Source organism: Erpetoichthys calabaricus, chromosome 16 (assembly GCF_900747795.2).
Source record: "Erpetoichthys calabaricus chromosome 16, fErpCal1.3, whole genome shotgun sequence".
Taxonomy (NCBI): domain Eukaryota; kingdom Metazoa; phylum Chordata; class Cladistia; order Polypteriformes; family Polypteridae; genus Erpetoichthys; species Erpetoichthys calabaricus.
Window position 1 is genome coordinate 48396233 of NC_041409.2, and position 18872 is coordinate 48415104.

Below are 18872 nucleotides of genomic sequence, written 5' to 3' on the forward strand. Positions count from 1 at the left end.
TTCAGGAAGTCACAGAAGAACCCAGACGGATATCTGAGAAACTGCAGGCCTCTCTCAGCTGTTATTGTCATGATTCCACCATTAGGATGACACTGGGCAAAAATGATTTCCATGGTAGAGCTGCAAGGTGAAAACCACTGTTAAACAAGAGAATCACAAAGGCTTGCCATAAAAACACTTTAATAACTCCCAAAACTTTTGGGATAATGTTTTGTGAACTGATGAGTCAAAAGTAGAATTATTTGGAAGACGAGGGTCCCATCACATCTGGGGTAAACCTAACACAGCTCACTACAATAATGCCCACAGTCAAACATACTGGTGACAATGTGATGGTATGGCAATGATGTGCTGTTTCAGGGCCTGCGTGACTTGCCATAATTGAGGGCAGCATAAATTCAGTACTGAAGGAGAATGTCTGGTCATCACTCCATGATTTGAAGCTTAAGTGCAATTGGTTATGCAGAAGAACAACAGTCTGAAGCATAAGAGTAGGTCCACCTATAAATGGCTGAAAACAAAGCACGTTTTAGGAGTGACCCCATTGAGATGTTGTGTCAGGACCTAAAATGGGCAGTTCATAGTCGAAACCCCATCCGTGTGACTGAATTTAAACATTTATTTTATTTAGACTTTGTCATAAATCCAGCATTAGGAATTTTCTGGATGCCTAAGTAAAAGTAACCATTTGCAATGGGGACTTGAAACCACAAAGACCAACCCAGAGATCACCAGGGATGTGTTTTAACAGATTGGGGAAAAGTAAAAAAAGTATATGACACACACTGTAGCAAATCTTTGTTTTTCTTTAGGAAGACAGTAATTGATTCTTGGTGTAACATTTTAGCAGAATTTTATTTTTTCTAACTTCAGTCCATATTGTTGGTAATAATGTCACTAAATGAGTTAAACTTTTTATAAAATTTCTTCAGAAGGCCATCTTAGCCAGCTGCTTTCCCTCTGCAATGACTTTATTGCATCTTGAATTTTGGAGCGCATCAGAGGTTGATCAAGCGATTATCAAGCTAAGGCATTTGTGTTTTACTAAAAAGAAGTCCTTGGATTTAGCCTCTTTACATTGTGAGGAATATAAGGGTTGTAGTATTCCTTAAATGTTTATTTGTGTGTGCTCAATATGTTTAATCCTGCTATATATTTTTACTCCTTTATTGCTTTATGAATGTCTTCTTTATGTATTTATTGTGCTAAAATCTTACTGGCCTGCTCTCCATGTTCATAATGAGGTTAGCGTGACTTAAATATACTGTAATTCATTGGGGTTTTTTTTGTTTTTTTTTTAAATAGTTAAATTTGAATTGTAAAGCCAATCTTTTCCTATAGAGTGCCTCATTTGGCAGTCTAGTATATCTCTGATCAGTTTTAGAAATTAAGATAATCATCTCTGATGTCTTTCTAGCCTGCAATTTATTGGTTATGAGAAATGTGCAAAATAATTTCTACCCCTTAAATTTGGCCTTGCTGTTCCCCAATGAGGAATCATTTATCATTAAGGAAATTATCAATTCTGTGGAAATTAATTTTATAAAGTGTGCGTCAGCTAGCATTAGTGGGTCAAATCAACAGTTGTCACTTGGATTTGTGCAATGTAATAATTAGAGCTCCCTAAAACAAGGAGTGTGACCAGTGATAGAGAGTAGTAAGTTTTCTTTGAGTTGGTAATTCATTCTTCAACAACTGTAATATACTGATGAGAAAAAGTGATATTGTTTTATATTTGAATAGAAAAATCTCAGATCTAGATCAGAGAGATTGGGAGCTTTAATACCATTGAAGTCTATTATGTCAATTTATTTCTCTCCATTCTGCATAAAAACATGAGATTAAAAATTTTTCTTGGCCACCCACTACAATGTGCTCGAGTAAGTAACAAATAAAAAATATAATTTATTGTGGTGGAGTTTTGCTTTAAAAGAAAGTAAAATCTGTCTTTTTTGAGTATTCTACTTCCCCCATGGTTACTGTGAAAGGATTTATTGTTTGCTGAGTGGCTGCAATTCTAGAAGAACACATTCAAAGGGAGTATGTAAACCCTCTAGTGAGGATACAGGGAAAGAGGCTCTCTTCTAAGCTTTTTTGTTTTTGCAAATACAAATCCTTCCAAAGGATTCATAAACTTGATGAAGATGTGTTTGTTGGTTATGGTTTAGGAGGGAAGAGGCAGTGATTAGGAAAACTGTATATTGTGGACGACCAGCGACTTCTAGGAAAGCCTGAATTACAACCAAGGAAGATCGGTTACTCTGGATAGACAGATGACACTCCTAGTCTGGTATGGGTGTGTTGGGCCCCAACCTCATACGTTGATCTTCTGAAAGGGCACCAAGCATCTATAAGTATGAAAACTGAACGGTACCCACAGAATACCCCAGGAGGAGGGGATGAGACATTTAATGGGATGAATGTAACAGTTACAGCAAGGACAATTACAAGGATACCAAATGGGGTCAAACAAACATCTTTATTGGGGCAGCAGTGTGAGCTAAATGTTACTGCAGAAAGTTAAGAAATGTATCGGTGTTGAATTAGTACTAAAATTTTGACTTTGGAATCGAATCCAATTGATGGGCCTCCATACCAGTACCGAAATGGTTCTGAAGCAGATAACGGATAGCATTACAAGGGTTGGAGGAGCTCATAGAAAGTGCCTCCTGTAGGTTAGGGTCTAGCCAGGTGGTGATGGGCAGGGACTTGGCCATCACTGTCAGCCAGCCAGCTATCAGATGTAGTAACAATACTAAAAGTGATTTGTATCACATAACACCATAATATGTAAATATTGGTGCTATTTAATATTTGTTAGTGTAAGTGTACAGTCGTGGCCAAAAGTTTGAGAATGACACAAATATTAATTTTCACAAAGTTCACTGCCTCAGTTTTTATGATGGTAATTTGCATCCACTCCAGAATTTGATCAGATGAATTGCAATTAATTGCCAAGTCCCTCTTTGCCATGAAAATTAACTTAATCTCAAAAAAAACATTTCCACTGCATTTCAGCCCTGCCACAAAAGGACCTGTTGACGTCTCTTCAGTGATCCTTTAGTTAACACGGGTGAGAGTGTCGACGAGGACAAGGCTGGAGATCACTCCGTCATGCTGATTGAATTAGAATAGAGAGGTTTGATTGTTGTCAAGAAGGCTTCAGGGTGCCCAAGAAAGTCCAGCAAGAGCCAGGACTGTCTACTAAAGGTGATTCATGGCTCAGGATCGGGGGGCACCACCAGGGCAGAGCTTGCTCAGGAATGGCTGCAGGCAGGTGTGAGTGAGGCAAAGACTTTTGGAGGATGGCCTGGTGGGCGTCAAGAAGGGCAGCAAAGAAACGAAGAAACAAATCAGGGACAGACTGATGTTCTGCAAAAGTAATTGGACTCTTGGGGTAAAGTCACTTTCTCAATCGAGGCAGTTTTCCACCCCAACCCTTACAAATGTGAAGGGGCGACCTGTACATTCATTCTGCTGGCAAGTAAAAGCTTGACTTGACAGGACAATAAATTGGAGCCCAAACACCTCTATTTGATTTACGTTAATCATTAATTGTCAAATCATTTGAGCCACTCGCCTCCAAGGGAACCACCCCCTCAACCTTATGTAACTCATGAATCAATCAAGAGGGACAGCAACAGAACCTGTGATCGCTCATCAGTGAATCAGGTTGCCTGAAATTTGAGTTGAGTCCCATCCCCGAACTCGCCTTCGGCCCATTGAAAGTTGTAGAATCTAAAAACGGCTTATGGTTTGCCCAACCCTGTTGTTTCCAGGTCCGCTCCACTTAGCAGTTTCCAGCCTCGTCGCCATACCACCGACACATCTTTGCTCCTGATATCTTCAGATATAACAGGTTAGCTTAACAAAACAAATTGCACATTTTCTGAGATGCCCCTTTATTCAAACAATACAGTTTTCATAATAAGATTTAGTAAGCACCCATTAGTGTCAAAAGTTTAATCTATATCTCATAAAAAAAAATCCTCTTATTAATGTAATAAACAGATTTCACAAACAACTGAAACATAAAAGTGTCCATAGTATTAAAGAAATAAAATATAGTGCTAACAATTTTAAGTCCCTTAAAAAAATGATGACAGAGCTCCGCAACAGTGGACTGGCCAGGAAAAAATTTTAGTTTTTCAAAAAGATTGCATGCAAATGTCATTTCTCATGTTGTCAAGTGCAAATTGCAAAAACAGAAAATAACCATGGTCTCTTCTTTTGAATTCACAAGTTCACATCTTCCTTCCAACATGTTCTATCAACACCAATTCTTCTCTTTAGACATCAAAAAAAGCTCAAACTGATATGTAATAGCCTCGTAATAACCTGTGCGATAACCCGATTAAGGTTATTTCTCCTTCTGAGAGCAGCGGCTCAGTTTAAACTCTGCCAGCTGGATATACCGGATAATGTTTGTATCTGTAAGAAAAAAGCAAAAAGGTCAAAGTTACTTCAGAAGGGAAATCCAGGTTGATCCAACCCAGCACTGAATAATAAGAAGTACTCATTCAACATGCCTTTTCTAACTGACTAGCACGGTCAACCCGTAGTGGCTTGTTTACCCATCGCCATCCCTTGGCATCCGTGAAGACCCCATGAGCCCTGCTCCCTTCTTCCATCGCCGTCCCTCAGCATCTGCAAGAATCTACGAGAGTGCCACCGCTCCACTAAGGGCATCATCCCCGACTGCCAATCCTCCTCCCTGCAGCACCCGATCTGCCATGATCCTGACCCCTCCTTTTCTCTCACCTGAGATTTCACCTACTGTCACCTTCACCTTCAAGCTCTCTCTTGGCATCCCTCCACAACAGACATCCTGCAATCTCACAGCTCTGCGGCCATACGCACCCACAGACCCCCAAGACACTGTAGCACAGTTGGATCCAGGAAAAGCACAACTAATGTACAGGGTGAGCCAAAAAGAAGTACCACATTTCAAATGTTTATTCTGCAAAAACGCTATAAGATAAAATACATTTCATTACGACACAAGAAAGGTTTACAGAATGGATTTTTTTTTCACTCAGTTTTAAAAATGATGTCTTCAAGTTGGTGGCCATCATTAGTGATACACTCTTCAAAATGATTTCTGAACGCTAGTGTGACTTGTTCTGCCATTTCCCGTATGAGCTGTTGATCTATCCTGTTCAAATCAGGTATCCACCACATCCATTTCTTCCAGTTGGGGCCACAAAATGTTCTCTAGCATTTCAGTGTAACGCTCTGAAGTGACGGTGACTGTTGCTGCCCCAGGTCTGCTGTCCACTACAACATATTAAACCTTAAAACTGTTACAAGCTCTCTTAGCAGCTTACATGTGATAGAGCTTACTGCATGGCCACATCCAGCACCAGATACATTCGGTGACATGCAGACACAAGCAAAAAATGATTGGAAATGGTAACAGAGTGTTTTTCATGTATGGGTGCCTGGGTGACTCTGTTCTTCCCTGAATACTCGCTATTATGCAGATTGTAAGAGTGTCCCCAATACAGTACCATACTCCTGGCACACTGTCAGGATTAACTAATGCTAATGCAGTTCAGCACTTCACCCTTTCTTTTATATCTGTAATCTCAGACAATTAGACTACTAGAACAGGCAGGGGAGAAAGTTACCCCTTTATTATTGCATTTAAGATAACATGCCCAAAATAACAGAGTACAATGAATGTTGGTTAAAATAATACAACCAAGTAAAGAAAAGCCAAGCAAAATGACACCTTTTATTGGCTAACTAAAAAGATTACAATATGCAAGCTTTTGGGGCAACTCAGGCCCCTTCTTCAGGCGAGATGTAATACAGAAACTGGAGTTCCCTGGACAGTTATCTTATCCCAAGATCTTGACCATACATTGTTCTTTTCTCTCTTGTTAAATTAACCCTAGCCTGAATGAATCTATTAATTTTTTACATTTAAAATTTCTCATTTAAAGATTTACCAATGTTGTTTCTTGTCCTAGAGTGTGTATATAAACATAGGAAACTCCAGTTTCTGTATTACATCTCGCCTGAAGAAGGGACCTGAGTTGCCTCGAAAGCTTGCATATTGTAATCTTTTTAGTTAGCCAATAAAAGGTGTCATTTTGCTTGGCTTTTCTCTACATTCATAATCGCTAACATGGTACAACACCCTAGTACTACAACCAAGTAATAATCAGTTCATCCTGCACCCATATGCTTGCTACCAGGTGATTCTCTGCCTTAGTATGTTGAATTATGGGCACTCTTCAGGGTGGAAACAGTCGACATGGCCTTTCTGCACAAGGCAGCTGACAGAGGGAGAAGAGAGTACATGGCTTTGCAGGCCTCATTCATCCAATTTTAATGGTCCTTGACATGCCTCTTCCAGAGTGAAACACTCAGTGATTTAGCTCAGACAGACATCGCCCCATTCCAGTCGATGCTTTCCTTCTGTAGGGGGGAACGGGTGCCATAAATTTTACTTTACCAGCCTTTCTTCTTGGGAGTAATGGCTCATAGAATGTAAAGTGTCTCTGCACACCTGGCCCATCCTGGTCAGCTGTCCCCCTTCTCAGCACAGACGACTCAACAGCACTTAATAAAAGGTCTTACCTGACTAGCAGGGTCATAAATGTGCCTGAGCAACATCTGGTTGTACTACTTTCTTCCCTTTAAATGGTAAGTATTTATTAGTCACTCTCTTCCTCTCTTGTTTAAATATTTTAAAATATAACATTATTAAATGTTAATAAAGATATTAATCTATTTGCTAGATATTATTCTTCGTCATGCCAAGTATATGCTTAACCTTTAATGATTGCTGTGTAATTTTCTGTAGCTACTCATACAAAATGATTTCCTGTCGTTTGTAAATAAAAAAACAAATTTCTAAATGAAAACTAATTGAAATTCAGTTAAAAAGAAACATTGTGTTTATGTGAATTGTAGTCAAGACCTGCCTGTATATTGTTTTTTTTACTTGCACCTAACCCACACTCAAACCCACAAAAAAAAAGAGTTCCAAAATTCACCTGTTTGCCACATTTCCTGTGGGCATGTGGCGGGTAACTGTGGTGTTTTGCTTCTGGCACAGAGGGATTCCACCTCCGTTTTAATCTCCCCAACTTCCCCCTTTTCCGTTTGTCAATTGGTCAGGTGTCCAACTGCAATTTCTTTTTAATGATGGTAACCACATAGTGACCAAACCAGGATTGACTGTCATTCATCACTAACTTGCTCAGAGACTATAAGCAGGGTGTGCAGTAATCAAGCATGGCAGTTGATACAACTGTTTATTCACTCATTGTAAATCTTTACCGCGGGTATCCTAAAATGTGCCTAAAGCTGAAGCAATGCAATGGTGTAACATCTACCCTGAATACAACCTGGATGGATAGCAGTGCTTCTCATTCACATTCCCTAGATTTACCTAACGATTTCCCTAACGATTACCGGGAACCCGGAATTCCTGGACATTTTTCATTCCCGCATTCCCAGGAATTAAACTGCTGTAATTCCCGGGAAAACAGGAACAGCCAAGCTCGCATATATAGCGTGTAAAAATTGATCAAGAAATAACAGAGTTATAGTTGAAAATAATTAAGGTGGCGCCATTGCTGCAGCTTGTACTTCATCAGACAACAGCTTTGAACAGCAACTTGAAATTGCAATGCTTCAGTCTGTTGCATCCGCATTATCTGTGCCAAGAAACTTGCCATCACAGAATGATGACAAGAAACTGGATGTATCAGTAAAAGCTGAAATGGCGGTGTTTCAGAGCAACGGCAAGCGCAGGCGTTGTTTAGAACAAGTGTATCAGTATCTGATGATTGTTCTGCCTACTTCAGTGGAGGCAGAGTGTGCTTTCTCAGCGGCTGGCGTACTTCTGCATGAAGGTGCGTTCTTGCCTGGACAACTGCACGCTGGACACATTAATAATAATAATAATAAATTACATTTATATAGCGCTTTTCTCAGTACTCCACATCCACACAGGGAGGAACCAGGAAGCAAACCCACAATCTTCCACAGTCTCCTTACTGCAAAGCAGCAGCACTACCACTGCGCTACCAGTGAGGACGTTGTGCTTTCTATGCTCTTATTACCACAACTAAAGATACATGTACTTATATGACAGCATGAACTGCTTGTAGATAAGGTTAGTCTTTTATTTGTGTCAACATATTGCAGTAGTTTTATTAAAAATAAGTGTCGGTCGTTCTAAAACCGTTCACATGTGAGATGCCCGTGCACTGTGTCATGCCCGGGATTACCGGGAATGAAATGTGGGATTCCCGAATTCCCGGAAATGGATAAACCCATCCAGGAATGGATTCCCTATTCTCATCCTCATGGTGGTCTATGGCCCTCAACCAACCCTGTCCAGGTCCTACTTTATTTCTCATATCTTCAATTAATCAGTGTTTACCCTTGACAGTCATCTCAGTGTGTATCTTGTGACATCCCTTTTCAAGCCAAGCAGCTCAGCAAATCTTATAATCAATTACTTGGTACTCTTCACCCTAAACTTTCCTATGCTTTTCTAGTACATGCTCTCCGCAGTGATTTATTGTGTGTCTAATCAGTCCATGCATAAGATATGGGAAACAGACAGCACATATGCATAGTCCATCATCATATCATGCAGATACTTCATCCAAATGAGGTACTTGGTTACAGTATACACAGTCAGCCCTTCATATCTACAGGTTTATGTCAAAATCTAGAAAGATTCATAAAGCAAAACTTAAAGTTGCCATGGGCTGAGCGCTATGTTAAATCCACGTGAACAAAGTGATTTGTAGGTGTACCCTGCTGTAGCCTTCCTCCATGGGTATTGAATAAAATGGCTCACAGGAGTAAACTTGCAGCTCCTACATGGCAGACAATTGCTAAGCCACCACACTGCTCTTCAGTTGGCTAGCTCTGCTCACACAAAGCACCCTTGCTCCAGGACCATTCTTAGGCATAGGCAAACTAGGCGACCGCCTAGGGCCCCCACTGGGAAGGGGGCCCCGCCGGGTGCTTTTTTTTAACCAAATAGCCAAAAACTTACAGGTCCATATATTTCAGAAGCACAAATTTTCTCTGGTGGCGGAATTATCAATATGGTTAGGCGCAAGCAAAGAGGAAACAGTGACGACGACAGGCAGAATCGAGGTGACGGAGTGGTGGATGGGGCCCCAGTGGGAGGGCACTGATCATCCACCTCACCTGCCTCCAAGCATCTGCGCGATAAATCGATCACACTATAAATAGTGGAAGCTGGGAAGATAAAAACCATTCCACAATGTGACTCGACAGTGGGTGGTTTGCTCCGTCCCTCCATCTGCTCTGCTATAATTATACATGTAGGCTATCTTTTCCATCGACTAGTCGCATTATCATTAGTCTGTGTATACATGTTCACGAGTTCTATCTGGCACTAATATAATCAAGAACACTGGTCTTTGGTCTACTGTACCATCAGTATTTTTGTATGTACAAGTGAGTAATCATTAGCTAATAACGCAACTTGATTTTGTCCTCCCTGTTTGAAAATGAAGTGAGCTCATCAGTCTGGTGCTGCTAAACGTAAGACAAAAGCCGCTGAACAGGCTTTTATTGCTTCACAAAGAGAAGCTCTGTTGAACTTTGTCGCTCGCAAAGATGAAGGTTCTAGCCTTAACACTAGTGGCAGGGAAGTAAATCTCTCGTCTGAGGTCCATTTTGCAACTTCACAATTCAGTTTTATCCTCAGCTCCGGGGGGGGGGGGGCGGACCCCCCCTTCCGGGGCCCCCTACCTACGCTCCGTGCCTAGGGCCCCCCAAAACCTAAGAACGGCCCTGCTTGCTCTGCTCTGTAGATGGATCGACCCCTGCTCTCCGGCAATCACCTAAAAGTCAATCTCTTTTTTACTCACATATCCTACATCAGCTTCTTAAGTGCTACCAGTTGCCAAAGTACAAAAGAATTTCCATCTTTGCACTTCCCACAGTGGTGTAACTCTTAAACAGGACATATAAATAACATGTGTACTCTGGAAAATTAAGGCACTCGGACAAAGAAGACTTAACAACCAATAGTTAAAATGTTAAACTGAAATCAGATTCCCAAAAATCGTTGCTCCCCCTAAAGCCAGTCAAAGTGAGTTTCTACATCGGACCACAGACACCTGGCCAGGGCAGCGGCTTTAAACTCAGGTGAGGTTATCTGTACGTGAGAGCAAAAAGCTGTGCAGGCTAGAAATGGCTTGGACACTCACAGACTGTCGATAGATAATCAGTACGCTGTATATTAAGTGCTAAAGTTTTGGGCAAAACCATTATTATTGACACCTGCGTGCACAATGACAAGTGCTGCCCTGCGTTTCTTCAGACAAAAGCTGTTCAGTCAGCAATCCCAACGGTAAGACTTGACGTCACTTTGACCGCACCCTTTGTTTCTGTGGAAAAAAAAATGGCTCCTAAAAAGCGATTAGGTGGTCAAAGCATTCCTTCAAAGGCTAACGACGAGACAATAAAAATCATAGTTCTTTTGAAAAGTGGCATGTCGCTTGCTGTAGGCAATACACAGTAAACAATACAGTACAAAAACTATTCACATGGCATTTATGTTGTGTTAGGTATTATAGGTAAACTACAAATTATTTACAGTATATGGAAACATGTGCAGTTATATAACACTTAATCCTCACAGTCTAACACCAAGTCAATGAAGCTTCAAGGATATCAGTCTGTCCAGTTAGGAAGCACAAGCGATTGTGAATCAACCTCACCAGCATTGGTGAAAATCAAAGTGACAACAGGGGCACTGGAAAGGACACAGCAAGACACCCCCCAAAAAAGAGAATGGTGACCACAGACAATTGCTCTCTCCCTATCCTTCTTATCTGATCTTTCTCTAGTTTTGTGTTTTGCTAGTGTCCTTGTCACTGCTGGTAGCAACAGGCAGTACCTCAGGCACCACAGGTAGTCCAGCTCCACCAGGATGGCACAACCATATGTGTCGTTGCAAAAAAGGTCACAAGAGCACAGAGGAGATGTCAGGAGATGGGCAGTGCGGTAGAAGGATATTAACCGAGCAGTTGGACCGGTATCCACTCCTTTGAGCAAAGAGTAGCAGGAGGGACACTGCCACAGCCCTACAAAGTGACCTCCAGCTGGCTACTGATGTGCATGTTTCTGCCAGAATTGTGCCAGATGTCCTCTAGTGGGACCTGTGTTCACAGCCCATCACTGTGCAGCTTGATTGGCATTCGCCAGAGAATACCACAAGTGGCATCTCCACCATTAGCACACCGGTCTCTTCACAGATGACAGCAGGTTCACAAAGAGCACATGTGACTGACGTGAAAGAGTCTGGAGACAACATGGTGAACATTATGCAGCCTGCAACAAAATCAAGCATGACTGGTTTGGCAGGGGAGTCGGTGATAGTCTGGGGATGCAGATCCTCGGTGGGTTGCACAGACCTCCAAATGCTAAGCAACAGTACCCTGACTGCTGTTAGAGCCACTGTCAGACCTTACACTGGTGCAGTGGGCTCTGGGTTCCTCCTGGTGCAGGACAATACCCAGCCTCGTTTGGCCAGAGTGTGCAGGCAGTTCCTGGATGACGAAGGCTTTGATGCCATTGACTGGCCCACGTGTTCACCAGATCTGAATCAAATTGACGCTGTGTATTGGTGCATCTGACACCGCCAAATAGTGCCACAAATTGCCCAGGAGCTCGCTGATGCCCTGATTCAGGTCCTGGAAGAGATCCCCCAGGATGCCACTCCATCAGGAGCATGCCCAGACGTTGTCGGGAGAGCATACAGGCACGTGAGGGGGCCATACACACTACTGAGTCACATTAGGAGTTGCCGTAATGAAATTCACACAAACTGGATCAGCCTTTGATTTCAATTTTTAACTTTGATTTTTAGTGTGATGTTGACTCAGCCCTCAATGGGTTGGTGATTTTGGTTTCCAATTCTGTTGTGTCATTTTATTCTCAATGAATTACACAGCATTACTCAGTCATATTTTCCACTTGAATATTTTGTTCATTGAGATCTGATGTGCGATTTAAGTGTTCCTTTATTTTTTTTGAGCAGATTACTGTGCCATTTTATATAAGGGACTCGAGCATCTGTGGATTTTGGTATTCATTGGAAGTCCTGGAACCAATCCCCTGCGGATACAGAAAGCCGACTGTACTGTGTATTTGTATGTATATTTGTCTGTAACTGTTAATAGCAATCCATACTTGTGTGTAGAAAACCAACAGAGTAAAATGCATTTATCAGATGCTAAATCAGATCAGATTCCAGCTGATTTGTGGCCTTTTTACCCCTCAGGAGCTGCAGTAGGATTCTGGGGCAGGTGAGAGCAGAACAGCATGGACTTGAAGGCTTGTGCATTTGTCCTTTTTGCTCAACAAAACTGTGTACAAGATCAATACTCCCAAGTCTGACAGAGCAGCTGGTTGTCTTCATGTTACCGACCTTACGGGACACTTTGGTTGCCACTGATTATGCAAGCCTAAAGGGGGGAAAATGCCACTAATAAATAAATAGCATATGCAAAAGAATATCTTTATTAAATGTCTCAGGAGTCAACAATTACTGTTTGATTTAGATGTGCAGTGCAGTTAGGAAATAAGACATTTCCCAAATGTCTTTAATGAACTTTACAAGTTAAAAACAAAAAAAAAAAAAATTACAAAGCAAGTCTAGGAAAGGATTTGTGGCTCCGGAGTGGAAAAATGTTGTCACTGTTTTAAATCTGCTGCTGTTCTTTTGTTTATTGTCTAGAGTGGTGACTTTGGCTAGGACCGCTGCCAAAGGAAGAACCAAGAATAGAACAAGATAGTGCTGTTGGGGCAATGAATGCACAGTGGCAGGGCGTGGTACTGAGTCATAGTCCTGCAGTTGCAGCTGTCTGGTGCTTTGTGGCTGAATCCCTCTCTACGATTGTTTCTTTCCTGATTCCTTTGTCCCCTCAAGTTTTTCTCCAGGATATTTCTTCTGTTTCCTCACTATCCCCTTCTCTGTCCCAGCTAAGGTTTTTAATGACTGCTATCATCTGTATATATATATAATCTGTCTGTATGTCTGTCCACTTTTCACAAGAGATCTACTTAAAGGATTTACAGTGGTGTGAAAAACTATTTGCCCCCTTCCTGATTTCTTATTCTTTTGCATGTTTGTGTCACAAAATGTTTCTGATCATCAAACACATTTAACCATTAGTCAAATATAACACAAATAAACACAAAATGCAGTTTGTAAATGGTGGTTTTTATTATTTAGGGAGAAAAAAAAATCCAAACCTACATGGCCCTGTGTGAAAAAGTAATTGCCCCCTGAACCTAATAACTGGTTGGGCCACCCTTAGCAGCAATAACTGCAATCAAGCGTTTGCGATAACTTGCAATGAGTCTGTTACAGCGCTCTGGAGGAATTTTGGCCCACTCATCTTTGCAAAATTGTTGTAATTCAGCTTTATTTGAGGGTTTTCTAGCATGAACCGCCTTTTTAAGGTCATGCCATAGCATCTCAATTGGATTCAGGTCAGGACTTTGACTAGGCCACTCCAAAGTCTGCATTTTGTTTTTCTTCAGCCATTCAGAGGTGGATTTGCTGGTGTGTTTTGGGTCATTGTCCTGTTGCAGCACCCAAGATCGCTTCAGCTTGAGTTGACGAACAGATGGCCGGACATTCTCCTTCAGGATTTTTTGGTAGACAGTAGAATTCATGGTTCCATCTATCACAGCAAGCCTTCCAGGTCCTGAAGCAGCAAAACAACCCCAGACCATCACACTACCACCACCATATTTTACTGTTGGTATGATGTTCTTTTTCTGAAATGCTGTGTTCCTTTTACGCCAGATGTAACGGGACATTTGCCTTCCAAAAAGTTCAACTTTTGACTCATCAGTCCACAAGGTATTTCCCCAAAAGTCTTGGCAATCATTGAGATGTTTCTTAGCAAAATTGAGACGAGCCCTAATGTTCTTTTTGCTTAACAGTGGTTTGCGTCTTGGAAATCTGCCATGCAGGCCGTTTTTGCCCAGTCTCTTTCTTATGGTGGAGTCGTGAACACTGACCTTAATTGAGGCAAGTGAGGCCTGCAGTTCTTTAGACGTTGTCCTGGGGTCTTTTGTGACCTCTCAGATGAGTCGTCTCTGCGCTCTTGGGGTAATTTTGGTCGGCCGGCCACTCCTGGGAAGGTTCACCACTGTTCCATGTTTTTGCCATTTGTGGATAATGGCTCTCACTGTGGTTCGCTGGAGTCCCAAAGCTTTAGAAATGGCTTTATAACCTTTACCAGACTGATAGATCTCAATTACTTCTGCTCTCATTTGTTCCTGAATTTCTTTGGATCTTGGCATGATGTCTAGCTTTTGAGGTGCTTTTGGTCTACTTCTCTGTGTCAGGCAGCTCCTATTTAAGTGATTTCTTGATTGAAACAGGTGTGGCAGTAATCAGGCCTGGGGGTGGCTACGGAAATTGAACTCAGGTGTGATACACCACAGTTAGGTTATTTTTTAACAAGGGAGCAATTACTTTTTCACACAGGGCCATGTAGGTTTGGATTTTTTTTCTCCCTAAATAATAAACACCATCATTTAAAAACTGCATTTTGTGTTTACTTGTGTTATATTTGACTAATGGTTAAATGTGTTTGATGATCAGAAACATTTTGTGTGACAAACATGCAAAAGAATAAGAAATCAGGAAGGGGGCAAATAGTTTTTCACACCACTGTAGATTGGGTTTTTATTTTCTATAATTTGCTTGACCATTCCGGTTGATTTTGCGACTTCTCTCATTACGTTATGTATCATAGTTCACTTGCAGTACCGATTTATTTGTGCGAATCCGAGAGACATACACCAGCCCAGGTGATGTGGACAGGGCCCTCCTCACTCATGTGCCAGCCTCGGGGCGTTCCTTACCTCCGCTTAGCTAGCAAAAGAGAGAACTACTTAATGGATTTAGATCGAGTTTTATTCTATAATTTGCTTGAACATTCCGCTTAATTTTGCAACTTCACTCATCCCGCTAAGAATACTAGTTTGCTTGCATGAATAATATATTTGTGCTAATCCGTAACAGAGGCTACAGACCGAGGAGAGGAGGAAGCGTGACATCAGGAGTGAGGAGCCAGACAGGGCCCTCCTCACTGTCCTGTTTCACTACTACGCGGATGGAGCCGCAGGGGATGGCTAGTTGTAGGTATGTTACTTTTAGCCTCTCATTGAAACCTCCTGATCTCATTAGGCAATCTGGAAGTCTTCATTTTATAATCTTAACCTTCTTGAAATTTACATTTTGTCTCTCATCAACGACTCTTCGAGGTACACTGTCCACAACTGGAGTCATGCTGTTCAGTTGGTCAGGAACAGGATGGGGTCTGCTCCATGCAGCAGTTTCTCCTGTCCAGCTTTCCTTTTTTTTGTGCCAGGTACCTGCCAACTGTTTTCGTGGTGTACCTTTATAGTTAGAGCTGTCTCAAGTGAAGTGGGGTGAGTGGGCACCAGTGGAGCCGTGTTTTTGTTCTTACAATAGCCCAAAAATTAGTCATTGTTGGATTCATTTTTACTCCTTTTCATTTTAGCAATAAAAATTTCATCATGAAAACAAAATTGAAATGATCTGAAACTGACCTGTGGGTTGCTGCTTTTTGGCCTTCTTTAGGTAGATCATGGCCTTTTCATAGTTGTTCAAGTGATAGTAGGCCACTCCTGTGCGGTACAATGCCTGAAAGTTGTCTTCTTCGATCACTAGCACTTTAAGACAATACTCCTTTACACGCTCATAGTTGACCAACTCCATTTGCAGCATACAAGCTGAGGGGAGAAAGCAGAAATGGGTCACAGTAAGTCCAGGCAAATTCCATTCTGAGTGCGTATTTGCAAGTCCACTTTGTTCGTAAGTCCAGCAAAGTTAGCCTTGGGACCCAATGAACACAATGCAACCCTCAACTCCTATAGCAAACATGTACAGCTCTTTGAACATAAGAAGATACTTTTCTAAGTTAATATTTGTATTTTATTACAGATGTCTTGTGTATTTTAAAAATAATAAAGTTAATTTTTGTTTCCATTGTTCTCTGTCAGCTGATATTGCTGTTTATGCTATCAGGTAGCCTACATATGAAGACCTAACCTACCTCTCTTCAACTCCTATCGATCTGTACTGTACAGTATACAACGTGTGTTAAAACTTAATATTTGTATTTTTATTATAGATTTGTACTGCATTTTAACAACAAACAACTAAAAGTTATTTTTTGTTGTCATTGTTTTCGCTTACCGCTAGTGAACGAGCCTGCCTGATTGTCTTAAAGTCCACTTCCGACCACCTTGCACAAAGTGAGCAATCGGCCCCTGGGGCCTCATGTATAACGGCGTGTGTAGAATTCGCACTATAACATGACGTAAGCACAAAAGCCGAAATGTGCTTACGCACAGAAAAATCCAGATGCAGGAATCTGTGCGTATGCAAACTTCCACATTCTTCTGCTACATAAATCCCGATCAGCGTGAAAAGTAACGCTTGTGCATGCGCTTGCTGTCCCGCCCCAACTCCTCCCAGAATTACGCCTCTTTGAATATGCAAAGCAATATAAATAGCCCTTAAGCTCAGCGTTCTGTGAAAAGACAATGGGAAAATAGAAGAATTTCAGCGAATACCAAGTGGAGGCAAGGAAAAACTTACTATTTGTTGGTTTAAACAGTTATATAAGCAACAAAAGGAAGCTAATCGACTGACATAGCATGTCAGAGAAACTCGAAAGCTCAAGTTCACAAAGTCGCACAATGCCCGAAATAAAAAAGAAGTTGTCAGATATGAATGTTGCCGTGAAAAGGCGACTCGTAGCCCACCGTCTGAGTGTCATCTGAAAGCTTATTAGGGTACAGAGAAAACTAAAAGGCCCACAGTGGGGAAAAAGCACAAAATGTCAACTTTAATCTCGAAATTTCCACTTTAATTACGTAGTCTATTTTGTCATTAAAGTAGAACATCATAAACTTCATCTTAAAATCGTTTAATTAACCAGTTTCTCAAATCACATCGTAATTAAAGTAGCACGTTAAATGCTTTGTTTTGTATTTGATCTTCTATGTGCACATAGTGCTTCTTAAACCGGCTTTCTCTTCCTCCAATAGGACACAGAATCCATTACATTCGTGATATTACAGCTCTCTGAATAACTAAAATACTGAGATGTACAGTGATCCCTCGCTATATCGCGCTTCGCCTTTCGCGGCTTCACTCTATCGCGGATTTTATATGTAAGCATATTTAAATATATATCGTGGATTTTTTGCTGGTTCGCGGATTTCTGAGGACAATGGGTCTTTTAATTTCTGGTACATGCTTCCTCAGTTGGTTTGCCCAGTTGATTTCATACAAGGGACGCTATTGGCAGATGGCTGAGAAGCTACCCAGCTTACTTTTCTCCCTCTCTTGTGCTGAGTTTCTCTGATCCTGACGTAGGGGGATTGAGCAGGGGGGCTGTTCGCAAACCTAGACGATACGGACGCTCGTCTAAAAATGCTGAAAGATTATCTTCACGTTGCTACCTTCTGTGTGCAGCTGCCTAGTGAAGTGACATGCTGCACGGTGCTTCACATACTTAAAAGCTCAAAGGGCACGTATTGATTTTTCACTGTTTTGTTTTTCTCTGTCTCTCTATCTCTCTCTCTTTCTCTCTCTCTCTCTCTCTCTCTGCTCCTGACGGAGGGGGTGTGAGCTGCCGCCTTCAACAGCTTTGTACCGGCGGTGCTTCGCATACTTAAAAGCCAAACAGCCCTATTGATTTGTTTGCTTTCCTCTCTGTTTCTGACAGCCTGTGCTCCTGACGCGCACTCCTTTGAAGAGGAAGATGTGTTTGCATTCTTTTAATTGTGAGACAGAACTGTCATCTCTGTCTTGTCATGGAGCACAGTTTAAACTTTTGAAAAAGAGACAAATGTTTGTTTGCAGTGTTTGAATAACGTTCCTGTCTCTCTACAACCTCCTGTGTTTCTGCGCAAATCTGTGACCCAAGCATGACAATATAAAAATAACCATATAAACATATGGTTTCTACTTCGCAGATTTTCTTATTTCGCGGGTGACTCTGGAACGCAACCCCCGCGATGGAGGAGGGATTACTGTATACGTGATATCATTTTCATGATGACAGGAGTTAAAGCACGTTATTAAATATGGGAACACGGTGGCGCAGTGATATCGACGAGCTGGCGCCCCGTCCAGAGATTGTTCCTGCCTCCCACAAGATGCTTGCTGCGCCGTGCGCAACCTTCGATTAAATAATTTATTGCAGCAGTACTGTCTCTTTCAAACGTACTAACCAATTCCTGTCCTTCCTTTTCTTTCTCCAAGTAACCAATCGCCACACAATCAGCTCTGTAATAGACGTTAAGTCATCTGTAAGCTGAGAACGCTGATTCTTCAAAACTTTTAAGGAACCTTGAAATATCTTCGTAGTACATGTTTAATTATTCTATCCATCTATCCTTCCAGGGTCACACCAGCCTCAGCAAGAATATGGCGCGAGGCAGGAACAATCCGTGAACCGCCAGCTCCTTGCTAGCACTGCGACACTGTGTCCTCGCATGTTTAATTATTAACAATATAGATTATTTAAATGATGTTAACATTTTATCTGTATACAATCCGTGAACCGCCAGCTCCTTGCTAATGCTGTGACACCGTGTCTTCACATGTTTAATTATTAACAATATAGATTATTTAAATGATGTTAACATTTTATCTGTATAATGTAATAAACATATTTTGCTGCATTTCATCTTAAAAATGATATCGTCATCATATGTAAATACATTCTGTGGAAAGCAGCCCAGACACAAACAGGCGGACACCAAAGGTTCAAACACCAACACACGTTTATTCG

At 41.5% G+C, this 18872-nt stretch overlaps 1 protein-coding gene across 1 annotated transcript in view; it reads right to left on the bottom strand.

Annotated features, from left to right (window-relative positions):
* Positions 1-3882: 3882 nt before the first annotated feature.
* LOC114666875 (tetratricopeptide repeat protein 9A) overlaps positions 3883-18872 on the bottom strand; it is a 34458-nt gene continuing 19468 nt past the window's right edge. Inside the window, exons 2-3 of the mRNA XM_028821909.2 lie at positions 15613-15795; positions 3883-4431 (exon numbers count right to left, since the gene is read on the bottom strand). Coding sequence (XP_028677742.1) covers positions 4361-4431; positions 15613-15795 — 254 coding nt within the window. The 3' untranslated portion in view covers positions 3883-4360. The remainder of the gene's footprint in view (positions 4432-15612; positions 15796-18872) is intronic.